This window comes from Gobio gobio (assembly GCF_949357685.1).
Source record: "Gobio gobio genome assembly, chromosome: 14".
NCBI lineage: Eukaryota > Metazoa > Chordata > Actinopteri > Cypriniformes > Gobionidae > Gobio > Gobio gobio.
The window spans coordinates 26014772-26033647 of NC_137107.1; the positions used below are offsets into that span (position 1 = coordinate 26014772).

The following is an 18876-nucleotide window of genomic DNA, read 5'->3' on the forward strand; positions in this document are numbered from 1 at the left end:
TTTAATGTAGTTTTACCTATAGCTTGTAAGGGTGCATAAAGATATTATATTCTACAAACAAAACTATATACAAAAAGGTTCTCAATTGACCGTATGAACTTCTGTGTGAACTTCAAACTGTACATATATGACTGCTGAAATTAAGTGAATTTGGCCATGCAATCGGTCTGTTTTACTGACAGTCGTTTCTCAAAGTGGTGGAAAAAATTGTTCAGCTGAATCAGTTTCAATGCGCTTGTCATAAAAAAGGTTCCAAGCTGAAACCAGTCTTTCTGATCTCCATTCAGGAAGCCTTATCTTGCACAGGCAAAGGTGCAAATCTCAATGTTTAATGTGGAAATGCTGGCAGATGTGTCCTCAGACTAGAGAGTGCTTCAACATCTGGAGAATTTTGAGGAGAAAAAAATGGCCCATGTAGATTAGTGTCTGGATGGTTATGTAAACAAAACCAAAATGTACCTCTTTTGCTGAATTTCCCTTTTCTCATAGAAAGAATTCATCCACGTTTTTACAGAATTCATCTGTGGTGCTTCTTTTGTCTCTTCCGTGTCAATTGTTATTCTGTTATTTTATCCATACATGATGAAGTATTTGGGAATTTTACTTTGGTCAAGTATGTTTGAGTTAGAAAGTCTACACTTGGACAGGCTTGTTTAGATTGGAATAGGTAAGTGAGATTTTTGGGATGGATTTCAGAAAGGTTTATTATTTGGTTTAGACTTCAGAGAAATAAATGGAAGAGAGTATGTGGGGACAAAGAGTGGGGTTATTCCAAGTGGAGTACTGTAATTGAAACTGAGATGACATGTATGAAAATGTATAAGTTGCCTGACTGTTGAACCGCTAACATCTGTGCTGGTGAAGGTTACTGATAGCAATATCTGATATTCATGTGCTCACTGTGGATCAATGTCTCAAAAATAAATTAAAAAAACATATCGACAACTGAGTGTGTCAGCATCTCATGAGGGTCTGAGTTCAAATTGGAGAACATTAGGTTGTGGTCTTCAACAAACACTTCTCTCTTGTCTTGAAGGAGGAAGCCATGAACCTATGTGGTTTAGTGGCTCCATGCAATTGAGAAGGCGGCAGTGACCACTGTGAGAACCTACATATTCTCATGTTTTTTTAAACATCTCCTTTCAACCGTGATTCAGTCCAATAGCAATTCGAACTCTGCTTTTATTATGTTTATTAGTTTAATATGGAAGCTTTAAGAGGCCATATTTTTTCTATCATGATCTGGCATGATCATGACCTAATTGTCTTGAGATCTTGAGAATTTTTAACGTTGTTTTCCCTTGGTCTTGAGGTAAAAAAAACATTTTAAGCACTATATTGCATTGAAATAAAAATGACTCATTCATGATATAGAAATATATTTTTTATTTGCATGGTTATAGAATGTGTGACAGATGAATAGTGAGCAACATACTTACTTACGTATGCAAGAAAACGTTTGTTGTTGAGATCATGAGAAAATTAATTATTGATCACAAGAAAACAAGACTAGACAAGATTTTCATTTTTTGTAGTCAAGCCATTTTCAAATTTTTTACAATGGTCAGTCAAGAAAAATATTACGCTCAAAAACATTTGCCATCAAACCATCTCCTCTTTAACTTCACATGAATAACCCTTTCTTAGGTGACATTAAATGAAACCTGCATATTCTCTAAGGGTTGGTTGCTTTTCATTGTGTAAAAGACTGTGATGAGAGCGAATAGGCTGTACAAATTAAGAATATTTTTAAACCATTACTTAAAATGTAATCGCTAAATTCATTTAAAATCAAAAGGAAAAACAGTCTGAGCAGCTGTTCAAAAAGGAACCATACAAGAATGGAAAAAATGAGAAAATCTGATCAGGATGACCCAGGACAAAGTATTCAGGTTGGATGGATGGATGGATTTGTGATGGTGATTGTTGTAGTGATTGGATGAGTGAGTGGCGGATGGGGGGAGGGGGGTGTGGAGATGGGGGGGCTGGGGGTCTGGGGGAGGACTTGTTGGCAGGGTCACAGACTGTTTCCTTAAACAGACTTATGAAAACCATACGGCACAAGGGAAAGCCACAGGCCGAATCTCCCCCCACCGCTCGGCACACTCATTACCCGCCCCCTCTTCTAATAACAAACGTCTGTAACCTCCTTCTCTGTCTCTCTGCTGCAGACAGACTGCAGACAAAAGTCATCTCTTTAAGCATAGTGACCAGAAGTTTGAAAGAGCTCATAGGTAAATTTAAACATTTAGTCAGAGGGGGAAAAAAACTGCAGACAAGTAAGAAATACAGACGAAACAAGAATTATCTCAGCTGCAGAAAAAAAACCCCAGTTATGGGAATCAGGACTGTTAGAAAATGCTGTGCTGCATATCCCTTTCTTTTCTTCGGTCTTCTATATTTGTACTGGTCAAAGGGAGTCATGGGACAAAGCTTGCAGGAGCAGGATGGCGTGTGCAATGCTCAGGGATGCTATTCTATTCATCTCCAGCGCAAGACGTTCCGGGAGTCCTGGAGGAGCTGCAAGGATAAAGGGGGGAACCTGGCTACTATGAAAGGACCAGAAGAAGCTTCTTTGATCCATGACCTCCTATCGTCTGGGGTTAGACGTGGCTCCCGTCCCAGAATCAGGCTGTGGATTGGCCTTCAGCGTCAGCCTCGGCAGTGCTCAGCCACGCGTCCTTTGAGGGGCTTTACCTGGATCGCTGGGGATCAGGAAACGCAGTATACAAACTGGCAACGTGATGACTTGCCCAGTGCTTGTGCTGCTCATCGTTGTGTGGTCATTACCTACAACACGGCTGACAAAAGTGGCAACGACCAGTACAACTTCAAATGGCTTGATGGGTCTTGTGCAGTGGCCGTGGAAGGGTTCCTCTGCCGCTACACCTACCAAGGGATGTGCCCAGCTCTTCAAAAAGAAGGAGGGGGTCCTGCACTGTACACCACTCCATTTGAACTGGCAAGTACTACTCTTACTCACATCCCCTTTGGCTCTGTGGCAACTCTTCCTTGTCCTGACAACGAGAAGGAAGAACAGTCAGTTCTGTGCATGCTGAGGGAGGACGGGAGCATTGGCTGGTCGAAGGATGCACCGCTCTGCTTGAACACTCCGAGGGACTGGTGCGAACAGGACAATGGAGGATGCGAGCACTACTGCTTGAATTCGGATGCAGATTACTACTGTGAGTGCTCTGAGAATTATGTTCTGGGAGAAGATGGAAAGACCTGCCAGCTCTCGGACCCCTGCCACAGTGCCAACTGCGAGTTTGAGTGCGAGTCCACTCCTCAGGGACACCGCTGCAAGTGCCCCGATGGGTACCTCCTGTCAGGTGATGGTCAGAGTTGTCTTGATATAGATGAGTGCTTGCAGAAACCATGTCCGCAGGAATGTGTCAATGCACCTGGTACATTCGAGTGTAGATGTTACGAGGGCTACCTTCCGTCTGAGTTTGGAGAATGCCTGGACGTAGATGAATGCATGGAAGGAAAGTGCGTTCATTTGTGCGAGAACGTGCCTGGTTCCTACTCGTGCCGCTGCTACGAGGGATTCTCTCCACTCAGAGAAGATCCAGATCAATGCAAAGATATCGATGAGTGTACAACTCCAGACATTTGTGATCAGGTGTGCAGAAATTACGAAGGTGGATTTGAGTGTCTTTGTGAGGAGGGTTATATTTTGCAAGAGGACAACTACGACTGTCGGCCAGTCAAAGAAGATGAGCACTTGATGGTCGAATCAGCTGATGCGACTCTGAATGACCCCAGCTTGCCTGAACTGGTGACAGATGCCAGCCCTCTGGAGTGGCTAACGGATTCCCCAAGCATGGAGTGGCATCCGACTTACCTGAGCTGGTTTACGGAGAAGACCCAGGAAGGCGATGAATCTACACAGGAACCTGATTTAAATGAGCATGCATCCTCAAATTCACCTTCATCCAACTTATTGATAGATACTACACCTTCAGCCGATTCAAATGAAGAGGATGCACATGATGAGGATATATCAATAGGAACTGGTGACACAGTAGATGTAAGGACTTCAGGAGACAAAGGGCCCTCGATGTCTTCAACATCTGTGCCTAAGAGAAAATGGGATTTTGTCATGCTCACTCCTGAAACTTCACAAATACCAGAGGATAAATCAGGAACGGAACAGCGTCCAGGTGACAGAAAGAAACACGACAAAAGCTGGCTGCTTGTGGCACTGCTGGTACCACTATGCGTTTTTATTGTGGTCATGTTAGCATTAGGCATTGTTTATTGCACAAGTTGTGCTGTAGAGCCACGGAGCAAAAGCGTGACAGACTGCTACCGCTGGACCACCACCTCCAAGCCTGAAAAGGCAAGCACATCTAAATCCCGAGCTTGAGTAATTTACAGTTAACATTTTTTTATTAAAAAAAGCAGCAATGGCCCTGGACTTCGTCAAGCTGTTTTGTTGTGATCATATTGACACTTTGGTATTCGGTAGGATCCTGTGGGATATAAGGGCAAAATGGTCATTTAGATGCACAATTTAACTTTCAGACATTGTTTTAGACAATTAATAAAAAAGCAATTCTTAATGGAAGTGGAAAAGAGACATTCTATGGAAAGTGGTAAATAGCAAACAGATTTTAGCATGCATCCATTTTTCATATAATACAATGAATGAGAATTTGTATGACGCCTACAAGAGCAAATAAAAATGTATTTGTTCCATTCAGTTTATGCTACAGCACCCCCAAACAGTGAGGTATGTAACTACAACTGTTTCTCCAGACAACTGTTTTCAATCATTGACATTTACATAAGAGATTAAACATCAGTTTAACTTACAGTTAATATCACTTAATTTTATCCAGCACAAGTCATTTGACTAATAACTATAAAATTGTGGCATTTGGATCAGACATACAGTAATACTGGAGATGCCCATGTTACTTTTATTTTGACTATTAAAACAGAAAAAAGGAAAAGTGTCACAGGAAAATAGAACAGATCAGCAACAGTCATGAAACTAAAGAAACAAAAACACATCATCAGTGAAATACTAAATTAAATAAAAGAATAAATATAAATATTTTTTGTTGTTGCTATTATTCCATAATAGTATATATCACATCTATAATAACAAACATTTGTTCACTGTATCCCACTTTTCTCTTGTGTTAAAATAAATGTTTCTTGCTGTCACTAATAAAATTGTATTATTACTTTGAGCATCCAAATTCTAATTCACGCCTGCTGTGACAGTGATAGCAGCTTGGCCATTTTGTGTTGTACAGGCACAGTCATCCCAGTAGCTGTCACTGTATGACATCGGAGTTATTGTCTTCTACAAACTAACGTGATTTTAATAAAGCTGAAATTGCACTACGTTATGGTACAGTTTTTCAGCCTAACCATGTGCACCCAAGATTAATTTTGACACTTAACATTTTTGTAGAAGTGCTATGAGCCATTTCGGAGCAGCAAAAGCATGAAAGCTAAATCAGGGTCAGTTTGTTTACTACATTAGGATTGTTGATGTCATATGTGGAGTTAGCAGGATCATTATTATATAATGACTGACTTGATGATCAGCTGAAATGTTTGTCTGAATGTATTTAAAAATCTGTCATTAACGGTTAAATAATGTATTTCTGTCTACATTTGGTCTATGGGAAACTAGGAATTGCTTTAAGCTGATTGGCGGCAAAATCTTAAGGAAAAGAAACTAAAGAATAAATGTTACTAAGAAAATTTGAGTTTTCATTTTAAAAACATTTATACATGAAATTACAAGAACAAAGAAACAGTATTTAATGTTTTCTGGTGTGATAAAAAGTACATGAAAATCGCCTGGGATATCAAAATATGGACACCCGGAAATAAACGCCTGAAAAACATAAATTTCGACGAGGATGGGATTCGAACCCACGCGTGCAGAGCACAATGGATTAGCAGTCCATCGCCTTAACCACTCGGCCACCTCGTCGTATGAACCAGTACTTATGCGCTTATCTATAAAAATTACATATGCAACTCATATCGTACATATTTTTGTGTATACATTTTATGTGGATACTAAAACTTACTAAATGATTGTCGTAGCACATTTGTCTCCATGATATGTTGATACATCGCTATCACAACACTGTTCTACTAAACACTAAACAGACATTCAAATTAGCAATTACAAAAACGCATTCCAGAAAGAATTAAACTGCTTTTGAATACATTCGAAGAAACTGGTAATAAAGCAAATTATTCGAGCTATTACACTACAATAGTCTAAACTCACAAACAACTGTTAGTGCCATTGACTGACACTCGTTTTACCTGAAAGCTATAGAGACTATACACTGCTTCGTTTTGTACGTGATAGATAAAAACCTAACAATTGAAAGTATCACTTATTTCACTTTGTTAAAAAATGTGCGGGAAAACATTAGCTTGTTGACATTCCCGTTACCATTGTCACATGCTGCCCTCTACTGGCCACACTGATATCACATTTAGATATCCTAATAGTACGTTTTAAAATAGTATTCAATTCCTTTGCTTTTTTTTGTAAATGTTTACATCTTAACAGGACACTAGTTAGCTCCAGCATCTTTAAAGCTTTTAAAAAAACGTTTAATGAATTTCTATATTTATAATGTTTTCATACTTTTAATAATGTGTCGGTGAATAATTACCATATAAATGTATCTATCTAAAATATATAATTTATCTAAAATGTGGATTTCTCTGTCCACATCTGCGATCACTTACCATTTGAATACAGGTTTGCATAATTTAAAGGTCTGAAAGGTTTACGTTGTCTCGCATTTACTAGTTGTCTGTTTACTAGATATACAACAGGAAACATCAGGGAAGGAAGGCAGCCGCGCAGCTGAGCACACTGTAAACGTCAACCAATGAAACAGCGGCTTCTGTGGGCTTGGCCAATCACACAACGAGTACTAGAGCCCACGCGGGGTCTCTGGCCATGTGAAGAAGGAAAGGCTTGCCGCGAATTTCAAATGGTTTAAGCGCGCGCAGAGACTTTCAAGCTGGTCTAATAATATATCACCTGGTTTGTTTTTTATATATGTATTTTATACGATAATGGCTACTCCTCCCAAGAGATTTTGTTCAAGCGTCGACGTTGACCTCAGTTTCGAAAAAAGGGCATTGAAGATCTCAATAGAGGGAAACATTGGTAAGTTGCTTTAATAATATACATTAAATAGAATGTACTTAATATATTATGTAAGTGCTGTTAGCAGCTTCGTTTTTTAAAATGTACTTATTAAATGAACCTGTAATATGCACGAGAGCTTTCTTGTATTGTTATATACAGTAGTTAGTTCTGTTGGCGCCAAATACTGTAACGATATCTTTTTCATAGAGTGAGGCTTCACAACCATCGACTATGACTGAAATGTTTTGAAATATTTCGTCAAACTTTCCATATGTTAGGTCATAGCATAAAAAACAACAACCTATAACTTGTTGATACATATTAATAAAAGAACGGTTGACAACTAAGAGGTGTTGCTGCTGCTGAACCATGACAGCCAGGCTATAGTTAATATATATATATATATATATATATATATATATATATATATATATATATATATATATATATATATATATATATCATAATAGCATAATGTTTTAATAAAATGTCTTACTGCTATAATATTTGGTTTAAGTATTCTTCTGGCAATTAATACAAATATATAAACATCTAGGGAAATGTTTTTATTTTTTTATAATTATAAGACAACACAAATTATAAATGTTTATTCTGGTGTTGTGAATTCTAAAACATTTATGTCTGTACAACAGCGGCAGGGAAGTCAACTTTTGTGCGCTTGTTGGAGCGGGCGTCAGAGGAATGGGAGGTCATACCAGAGCCCATTGGGAAATGGTGCAATGTACAGACCACAGAGAACGAGTATGAGGTACAGTATGCCTGTATACAAGAAATTTTATTATGAAGTGTCTTCAAACTCAATCTTTCAATAATGCATCCCCTTCCAATCTTGTAGGAGCTCAGCACGTCCCAGAAGAGTGGAGGCAACCTGCTGCAGATGTTATACGACAAGCCCAGTCGCTGGTCTTACACTTTCCAGACCTACGCCTGCCTGAGTCGTGTCCGTTCACAGCTTCAGCCTCCATCTGCCAAACTTCAGCAGGCAGAGCAACCGGTCCAGTTCTTTGAGCGCTCTGTCTATAGTGATCGGTACATACAAACAGCTTCTTTCAATGTATTAGAAAATAAATAAGACAAATGCAAAATGGTATTGAACTGAAAAGTGTTTTTGATGCTTTTAATCCTCCAGATATGTGTTTGCCTCCAACCTCTTTGAGTCTGGAGATCTGAATGAGACTGAGTGGGCCATCTACCAAGACTGGCATTCGTGGCTCCTCACTCAGTTTGAGTCCCAGATTGAGCTGGACGCCATGATCTATCTTCGTGCTGATCCTGAGGTATCTAGCAGCTCCTTGCCTGTCGAATGGATACAAAAAGTGATGTAAATCTAATCTGATTCATTGATTAAACGCATGATCTGCAGAGGTGTATGCAGCGTCTTCAGTTCCGGGGGCGAGAGGAGGAACAGGGGATTCCACTGGACTACCTGGAGAAGCTGCATTATAAGCACGAGTGTTGGCTGTACAACCGAACAACAAAGTTAGTGAAAACAAAAAACTTTTTATTTCGGCTGTTTTCATTGATCAGTTATCTTAATGGATATCTTGTCATATACAGGTTGGATTTTGAGTATCTTAAAGATCTGCCAATACTGGTCCTGGATGTTAATGATGATTTTAAAAATGACAGAATAAAGCAAGAAGGTGTAATTGACAAGGTACGTATATTTGGGTCTGTGGACAAATGCCACATTGAGAGTTTTGCCTCTTACGCCTGTTTCACGCTGGATGCGCAAGCAGAGCGGGAGCAGCACACACCCGTTGTGCTTTCACACTGGTAATGTTTGTCGCGTGCAGCTGAACCACGGCTTGTGTACTGCAAATACAGACGAGTATCGTCCATTCTGTCACGTTTTTTCAGGTGTTCTCCTCCGACCACTGTCTGTCACATACTTTGATTTATGATAGGCAGCATACTCTGCTGCGATGCAACAGTGTTCCTCTCCTACTGTCTCACACACATGCATATGACATGCTGTATATATGCAGTTTACATGATAAAAGTAATCTTAAGTTAAGATATACCTCAAGTTGTAATAATTTAAACAGGCCTTTATAGTTTGGGCCAAGACTTCTGGCAATGTGTTTTTGTGTATTTTTTTTTTTCATAGCAGTGAATGTCTCATAGTGAACCATGGAACACCTCACTTATATGATTTTAGGGTGACATTTTTTATTTTTTGTGTTAACTCAATGCACTGTGGCTTTAATTCTGCACGAGCGGTGCAGCAAAAATAAACTCGCCGCCGGAACGATCACTGCACTACCGCTTCTGCACTCACTTGCTAGGGGACAGTTCACACACAAATTCAAATTGTCATTTACGTGCCCTCAATTTGTTTTTAAACCTGTATAAATTGCTTTGTTCTGCTAAACACAAAGGAAGATATTTTGAAGAATGTTTGTAACCAAACAGTTGTGGGGCTTCAACCAATCAGACCATAAGAGGTGTGATAAATTAGCATAATTCAAATGACTGTATGCAATTGGATAGTCCTTCAACCAATCAGACCACAAGAGGCGTGATCAACGGGCAACGACCCATAGAGGCAGAGCGTATTTAGGACACGCCCACACTGGGGGGGGGGGGGGCACAATCCTTGCTATTTCGGACTTATAACAAAAAAACAGAACAATGTCTAAAAGCTAATGTGACAAGGTGTACAGCAAAAGTGGAGACAGGCAATACGAAGTGAAGCTTCAGCAGGAAGAAAGGGTACATTTTGGAATCCTTACACTCAGTATGCCTCAATATGTGTATGTGTGCAGTAAACATTTTGTCACTGTTAAGTCAAATATCCAAATGTCCGTTTTATATATTATATTTACTGTCGCTGATCACGTTCCCCTCCAGTCGGTGTAGTTCTCAGTGTAATAAAACGCGTCGCACTCTGTCACAATGGCCTGTATCCACTTTTTTGTCCTTAAACAGCTTATAAAAACTTCTGGGTTTTTGGTTCTGGATTTTGTTTAGCTTGTTTGCTATACACTTTGTCACATATCAGCTTTTATACATTGTTCTGTTTTTTGTTATAAGTCCGAAATGACAAGGAGGCAGCCTCACGCAATACAAAGTCAATGGAGACAATTTATTGTCGCTCGCCCCCTCGAAAGTGTAACAGAAGCAGTAGAAATTAATGTACAGGTTTCCAGACTGAGTTGCAGGGCGAAATCAATTCGCCGGCAGATCAAGCTGGGTTTACCCAGTCTATGGTGCCCCACAATTGTTTGGTTACAAACATTCTTCAAAATATCTTCCTAGTATAGGTTTGGAACAACTTAAGGGTGAGTAAATGATTTTTGGATGAACTATCCATTTAACATGGGTGCCCAAAAAATGCGCTGCTTACTCGTCCAGTGTGGAACAGGCCTAACAGAAAAGTGTTTTAGATTTGCCATGTTCTGACATGATTTGACTGTTTTTTTTTTTGTTTTGTTCTTCTTTTCAGGTGAAGGAGTTCCTGAGCACCTTGTAGATATTTTGGAATCATTAATGTATAATTTTTTTTTAGCTTTTTTAAAACATATAGCTTGCTGTACATATATGAATTTGCTTGTAATTAAACCTATTTTTTACCCCCAATAAAGATTTGAACTACTTTAATGGAAACTGAAACCGGACAGAAAATCAAATGTAGAATGCAGGACATTTTTGGCACAAACAACATGTATAGTAAAAAATGTAAACCATTAATATTTATATAAGTTTTGTCATTAGGTCTGACGACTATTACACAAGGGAAATTTTAAAGTTAGTATTACAGGGTTCCCACATACATAGAAAAGCTGGAAAAGTCATTTAAATTTTTTATTTTTTTTTAAATAATTTTTTCTTCGTAAGTGCAGTCTCTTAACTGATTTTTGTTTTTAATAGAATATATATATATATTTTTCCTGTAATTACCAACAACTAGAAATGTCATGTAAATTAATTGGCGAAATGAATATGCACTGAAAGGATGTAAAGTTAGAATAAAAAAAAGATTTCATAACCATTAATTTCTGCCGTTTTAGGCCCAGTTCTCTTCAATTTGCCTTATTGACTAGTTGCCCGAACTCAGAACGCTGACTCACCCACTAATAAGGACCTGTTGGCTCATTCTGTGCTTTTGAGTTCATTATTATAATTAAGGTTGGTTTCATAAATTTCAGCTTTCATGGTGAATGCAGGCAAATCATTTATGACCAATTTCCAGGTTAATTTTTTCCATGTTCAGACTGTTGTACCCATTTAAACCTACATTTTTAAAAATTTTTACACAATGGTTTAAATGTCATACAGACATATCCTTACAGCCCATTTGACGTTGAGAAACAATGAAATGCATTTGCAATACCATAATCATGAACAGGAATCATAATTATGGCATGTACATAATGTCAATCTAATTCACCTGGCCTGTATACACATTTTAGCCTCTTGAGTGAAGAGTAGAAAATGTAAAACTTTTTTGATGACATTACGAATTCATCTACAAAACCAATGTGTGCAGTGCAAATAGGTGAAGTAATTTGTTTCACCTGAAAAACCTTTTTATGTTTAAACAGAAACTGAGTTGTATTATTTAGAATATTAAAATGTCACATTGTTTATTGAAAAAGATTAAACTACTCTCTTGTAATTGTTCTAATCTTACGCATTCAAAATAGCAAAGTACATCAAATTATAAAGTCTGAAATCTTTATTGAGCTTCCAATTGTCATCTGGACAGAGTTTATGAAAAAGTAATTTGGTTTTTAATGCAGGAGGAAATTTCATTTGATTATGAATAACTTCCCAATAACTTTTCAGTTTTTACTACGATGAAACAACTTTTTATAGACAAAAAAAAAAAATCCATGGAGTCATAAATATTATATATCATGGATTTATATGAATCCAACTGGCACACAGCTTCTGTACCAATATAAGACATATTTATGCAGAAGAATGTGAAAAATGTCCCCATGAAAAATAAGATTTCCCCAAAAAATAAGAATATTTTATAATTTTTTAACAATATTATATACGCATTAAAATTAAACTACAAGTCCCATAATAAAGTCTTCCACAGAAATCCGGGTATTGCTTCACCCAGGTCGGTCGCGCCCTCTTCTACACAGACTGTTATTGACACAGTTTTCCTAACATGTTAAATAATAAGAGTTGCATAGATGACAGCTACACACTTTTAACTGTCAACACATTAGATGTGACAGCCATTAAAAATAATAATAATAATTCGACAGTTAGTGACCAACTAATCTGACGCATCTAGCATTGCATTACTGTAAACACGACACCTCGAAAATTGACAAAACTTCCTAAATATGATTCTGAAACAAATTAACCTCTACTTTCTCGATAAAGACGAAAATAGGCGTATCGAGTGGGCGGGAATTTGTGACAAGCGTACCCACGTCCAATCGTCTTTACTAAAGGATGTTTCCTGGCGTTAAATCTTAAAGCCCTCTTGTAAACCAACCTTGACGTCGCGTGCTTTCGCTCGAGTAGCGTGCGTTGCAGCCAATCAGGTTCCAGTACTTAACTCTCGCGCCCAATAGCCTACGCATATTTTGAACTAGGGCGGGACAATACACAAATGGAACGAAGTAGGGTAGGTTGTTAGAAAGTTAATGGCTTGGGGGAAAGAGATTCTCTTCTCGCTTCAGGAGAGTTTGAGGATTTTTCTGAAGTAAAACGTAATTATTTTATAACAATATAACCCCAAAGAAAGTGAGAAGACAACATTACCTTCACAAAAAGACGTATTATTTAGGAAAGTATGCAGGATGCAGTAGCCGGGACGGCAATGCTGACGGACGGCTTCGAGGACGAGATTGACTCGGTGACTCCGCGTTCCCCTGCGTTAGGGATGGGGGTTGGAGCTACACCAGGAGCCGGACTCGGGGGCCTCGGTGGCAAGAAAGTCCGCTTGTTCGGCGAGGCTGGCGGGCCCACAACAGACAGACTTGATTTCAAACTCACAGCGGCCGCGGTGCTATCGTCAGGCCCCGGATCCGGCAGCGACGAGGATGAGGTGTCTGAGGTAAGAGCGAGTCAGCCAGCAGGAAAGTGGAGAGAGAGTGTGTGTGTGTTAGCTCACATGCTAACTCCTGCTAGCCTTAATAGGCTTCATTCCCAACCCACCAAAACCCTGGAATTAATCACCTCATCTGAAGAGACCGACTTATCACGTCCCACTTTTGACAACATTTACACAACACCACCCTCGCGTTGAGCGCAGTTACAAACTATTTCAGTTGCGTTTCACGCGACCCACGTTGCCAGTTGCGTTTCTAAATAGCTCAAATTCAGGCGAGTTAGCTTAGCTTAGCACGGGCTCAGAGATGAAGGCTGCGATTTGGGCCTAAAGAGAACATCAGGGGGCAACGCCATCGTCTGCTAGGTAGCCATCCCAAATAATTTCACATATTTCAACCACTTGTCACTTTAGTTTACGCCTTTTAAAGTGTAACTCTCCACACGTCGCGTCTTAGTGACAGGCTTAGTGAAGGATGTAGAAATATCGCTAGCCGGGAAGCTAAGTGGCTCTTGGTACGTATCTAAATATTAGCTGGAAATATTAGCTGTTCAGCAAAGCTTATCTGCGTGACTGTGCCTCGCCAGGCCTTTGCACCGTGTTGGTAAACTTAGTGCTTGACATAGATCTGACATCTGTGTCAGTAGATGCAGGATGTTATAACGTTCACACTACCTTAGTGTCAGCACTGGTACTTGTGCTTAAGACATGTAAATGTATCCCGACAGCAGGTTCTGCAATTTCATGGGACGCAGATGTTAAAATGACAAGCTTTTAAGATTAGATATTTATTCTTTGGTGTCAGAGGGACAATCATTTGCCATTATGATCATGAAGTGTGGCGCTGGGTTTCAGGGAGACTTGACATGCGGGTTCTCGTCATACATCAAGATGCACCTGTTGGGTCCTGTAGATGTTTAATTATCAATCCCACTTAGGAAGATTTTCTAAAACCGTAGCAACTTATTATAGAATCAAGTGCATACTTACATCCTCTCAAACAGCCTGCCAGAGGTATGGTCTGAATATTATTTTAATTAAAAGATTTACCTTTTTTGACAGATGACAGGCATTTGCCATGCAAGAATTACATGATGAAAAATGAATGCATATGTGTAGGGGTGCGCAATATATATATCAAAATATAGTTGGCTTTGCTTCAAATGAGGTTGTTGGGATATCAAAAGTTGTTATAACATTGAAATTATACTTAATGAGTTCTCAACAAAAACTAATACTAGCCTGACTAATGTCTTCACTAAAGTTGACAACTTTTTACATAAAAGCAATTACGAGCTGTAGGACAAATATAATAGAACAAAGATGCCGATTAAGTAAACAGTACATTAGTTTTTTTTCAGGTTGGTCTATATACCAAATTGAGTACTCTTTCGTGGCAAATTGAGCTAGATATGTTCGAGATTTTAAACAGATGTAAATTCACCCTGTCTATTGTGTAAATATATGTTATAGATCTTATTGTGAACAATTAATCTGTTTCTATTTTATTAATGCTTAATCAAAATGTCATAACTGGGTCTCCGTCATAAACGCCACACTTCTCCAATCGTTCACTCCACTTAGATTTTGTTCATCTGCCTCCACTTCTGAGTGCAACGACCACAAAAACCGATGCATATAAACCAAGTCTCATCCAAAAATGTCCATCACTGTATGGAAGAAAATATGAAGAGTTCAGATGCAAAAGCCTCTAAAAGCCACTTTGGTCAAAAATGTGATAACGATACTGAGTGAATGCTCTCCGCATGTACTATACGTTCATAAAATACTATCTCTTCAAACCCACTAAATCCCAGTCTCAGCCCAGTCAGAAGTAACGGTACTTAGGTAGAAACCTGACAAAAATGCTTATTTTAAAGAAAAACGTCAGATGGACTTAGAGGCTTCTGCATCTGAAGTCTTCATATCTACTACCATTTTATTTGTGTTTTTTGTTTTATTGCGTATCCATTTTTAAACTTAACTGGCATGTCTTAAAACACATACAAATGATAGACTTTCATGATGACACATATCATGTGAGCATAACCGTAATATCGACCGGTCGACAAATTTCTTCTTGTTTATCGTGTCTACTGGTATATCGCATACTTGCTCCACTACCAAGTGTGAAGTTTTGTTTAAAAAAAATATACGAACGCCTTGTTGTCTGTAGATCAACCGTAGGCCTGTTTTAATGTAAATGACTGAGGTCATATAATATTGAGTTCCTGTGGAGTAAGCTGTGCTGAAACGCTTACAAACATATACACTGTTGTATTTCAGAGCTGCATGCGATTTCCCCCCCCCACTTGTCTGGAGTACAGGGGTGTGTCTGTTGCCTTTTATAACTTGTAGTGGGTGCCCCCCCATGTGTTGTTGGTATTTGTTTGGAATTTAGGGGGAGGGTTATTGAAGTCCATGGAGGTACACAGGGATGATGACAGGCTCAGGTAGGACCTGCATTCCCCTAAATTCCGGCACAGTGCATGCACTTCCTGTTAGGTCCCTCTGCTTCATGAGTCGGTCTGCTCTATGCATTATGACTTAAAATTAGAATTATGTTTAGCAATGTAAACATGCATGTGATAAACAAGTTTAGTCATTCTGCATCCCAAAGTATAGCTGAATCAGGATATTCAATCTGAGCTGGAAGCTGGATCATGTGAGAAGTTGTTACATTACATTCATGAGATCAATTGAATTTTGTTACATTGAAATTCTTGACATTCTTTTAGCTTGTATTAGGCCTAGTTCTACATGGAATTCTACAGTCGTCTGTAGTCATACATTTGCATGGTCAGATTCAGATAGTGAGCCTTGTGTCTTATTTGTGTCTCTTTAAATTGTGACAGTCTGATTTGTTCTTAAAATATGCCTCTACTGCAAGCTATATGCATGGTTCTGGGAATTTCAAAAGTGTGACTTATGCTTTGAAAAGCATGACAGTGAATAATGTTAAAAGGTCATGGAAAATTCTAAAGGCAATTTAAATTTTGTCGTTACTCTGTTCTAAATACTCCTCGTGAGTGTGTTGTTTTTTCACTCATTGGGAACCTTCTGTATGTCCCATATATTAACAGGCACAGAAGTGATGTTCTGGGTTCTTTCAGAGACTCTTTGTTAAATCAATATCTGAGTCAGACAAATGTCAGATGAAAAGAGCAGCGTACTTGTAGCGGACAATTGCCCTTTTCCGTCAAAATGCTTTTTCTTACAAGAATAGAAAAAAAACTGTATTAAAGTTTGCATTGCATTTACTGAGTTTAAGTCCTCGTCCTCTACTGAATCCCTCATTAGCATCTTTACATCCTCATGTCTTATGAACTCCCTTTCACCATAGTATTTTTGACTTGTGTAAACTGATAACATAAGTTATTTCAAGGGTTTTTTTTTTTCCTCAACATTTGCCCAAGACAAGTCACATGACTGTGGCCTATGACACAGCATGTGTGTAAACTGATAACATAAAAAGGTATTTCATGTTTGTTTTTTCCTCAACATTGAATGACCAAGACAAGTCACATGACTGTGGCCTATGACACAGCATGTGTTTCCTAATTAATTGCATATTGCTTTCTGGAGAGGGAGTCAACTACACAGTGGCTACATGTTCACTCCCTGTCTTTGGGGAAAACTGTATATAGATGGTCAACTGTGCCTGTTTAACAGTTGACCATCACAAGACTTCTTGTATATTGTCTTCTAAGTCGTTTTTGTACTATTTTGTAGTTCAGAGTGTGTATTTAAGTGCAAGGGTTAGTTTCTCCTACCATATATGCAAAATAAGTGATATTTAAAGTTTTAAATGCAAAATATCAGTTAAATTGGTTGTGGATGTTGTGACCATGCGGCTTGAGAAGCAGCTTTTTATAACCCAAGTACACATGCATTCAGAGCAGGTTCTCTGCTGCATTGCCAGTTTTGTCCATATGTAATAACTTCATGATTAGCAGGTGTTTTGCAGTTTCATCTTTTTGTGCAGTTCCGGTTTATGATGATTCTTTATAAACTTCAACAGAGTTATTCTGTTGTTTTTTTTTATTTTTATTTATCCAAGCCTTTAAAATTAAATTGATTCTTCACCCCCCAAAAATTAACCCTCATGTTGTTCCAAACCTTAATGACTTTGTCTTCTGTAGAACACTAAATGAGTTATTAACCCTTTAAGACCTAAGGGTATTTTTACAATTAATTTTCCGCCTGGTGTTATTTACTAAAAAAGCTTGTAAAACATCAACCCTGTTGAGCACAGAAAATTGACACACCTCTTTTTTTTCAAGACAAGTAGCACTGTCAGTATATTTGTGTTGCATTGATGTCACCTGAATGTAAAATAAGTTTAGGGGACCATAAAGACAAATGAAAACATAAAACGGAAATTGAATCACTCAAATATTTATTGAAAACACACACAAATAAATAAAAGCTAAGCATATTTCCTCTGGAAAACAGTTTGTTCAAGTCTTTGGAGTCCTGGAACTCAGGAATAAACATGATAACTTATACAGAACCAAAACTATTTACATTTTTCCAAAAAAAAGTCCAGGCGCTTTTGGCCTCTTTGGATTTTGGATATTTACTGGTGCCAAGCCTCAAAACAGTTCCTATCAGGAACTTCTCCACAAACTTTCTTCTCAAACTTTTTCCTCAAACTTTCTCCACAAAACTGCAGCGCGTCTCTCTCTCTCTCTCCTCAACACTAGCCGTGCGCCTCTCTCTCTCCACAATAACAGAGCTGTGGTAATGCGTAATGACGCACACCAACGTGGATGACGGATCAGCCTGTCATTGGTCAAACCCTCATCCAAAATGGCAGCTAGCATCGCGCTAGCGGCAAAAATGACGGAAAATTTATAAATTATGGACATCAAGTGGATATATCTTGGATGTAAGCGTTTTGATTTATTGCTGAACAACTCCAAAAAGATGCACATGTTCCAGGCTGGATAGAAAACCTTCTGTAAAGGCTACAAAGACACCAAAGACACCCCCGTGATGGCTAGCTCGTTAGCTTTCTGCTGGAAAAAACGGTAAGAAAATCGATAAAAGTTTCATGAAATAATATAGATATTTATCGGAGGTGCCGTGTGACGTCGTGGGCGATGCCGTCGGGCTCTGAGGGTTAAACAGGATTTATGCTGCTCTTTTCCATACAATAAAAGAGAAAGGTGACCAGGGGCTTTTACGCATTAATTATCACAAACACCATCAAATACCATACAAGTTGTCTATATGACTCATGCGCTGTATTTCTAGCCTTCTAAAGTCGTGTTAGTGTTGTGTGAAGAACAGACTGAAATTTAAGCTCGCTATTTTGCATGATATTGTCGTCTTCAGCATTCCGATATCAGCAGTTTGACTTGAATATACTGTATGCCTGTTTATGTTTCTCACATCATGATTGGTTATAAAATCCACAAGACGTCATGATGTGCTGTATTTAAATAGGAAGATGCAATTTGAGATCTGTTGCAGTTGAGATTTTAATAGTGAATAACTACATGAATTGAAGAAGAAAATAAACACAACTGGTTTGGAACAACATGATGAGAAAATAAGGACCAAAATTAAATTTTTGGGGGGAACTTTTTAGGGATGCACCGATACCAATTTTAACAAACAATTATTGGCCGTTACCGATATTTGTCACTTGCCCTCTTATTTGAAATGTTGTCAT

At 38.5% G+C, this 18876-nt stretch overlaps 3 protein-coding genes across 5 annotated transcripts in view; all 3 read left to right on the forward strand.

Annotated features, from left to right (window-relative positions):
• Positions 1-2164: 2164 nt before the first annotated feature.
• cd248b (CD248 molecule, endosialin b) lies at positions 2165-5714 on the forward strand. Its single transcript, XM_079834515.1, has one exon. It carries the CDS (start codon positions 2336-2338, stop codon positions 4370-4372), a length of 2037 nt encoding a protein of 678 aa, XP_079690641.1. The 5' UTR covers positions 2165-2335; the 3' UTR covers positions 4373-5714.
• Positions 5715-6943: 1229 nt separating this feature from the next.
• On the forward strand, positions 6944-11170 carry LOC307137249 (deoxycytidine kinase 2). The gene is made up of 7 exons (XM_079834794.1): positions 6944-7171; positions 7807-7922; positions 8010-8203; positions 8304-8451; positions 8538-8653; positions 8732-8831; positions 10623-11170. The coding sequence occupies exons 1-7, from the start codon at positions 7078-7080 to the stop codon at positions 10647-10649; spliced, it is 795 nt and encodes a 264-aa protein (XP_079690920.1). The 5' UTR covers positions 6944-7077; the 3' UTR covers positions 10650-11170.
• Positions 11171-12762: 1592 nt separating this feature from the next.
• ankhd1 (ankyrin repeat and KH domain containing 1) overlaps positions 12763-18876 on the forward strand; it is a 73359-nt gene continuing 67245 nt past the window's right edge. For 2 of the 3 annotated variants that reach the window (XM_079834789.1, XM_079834790.1), the window contains exon 1: positions 12763-13202. In XM_079834789.1, coding sequence (XP_079690915.1) covers positions 12939-13202 — 264 coding nt within the window. In that variant the 5' untranslated portion in view covers positions 12763-12938. The remainder of the gene's footprint in view (positions 13203-18876) is intronic. The other variant, XM_079834791.1, reaches the window with a different exon arrangement.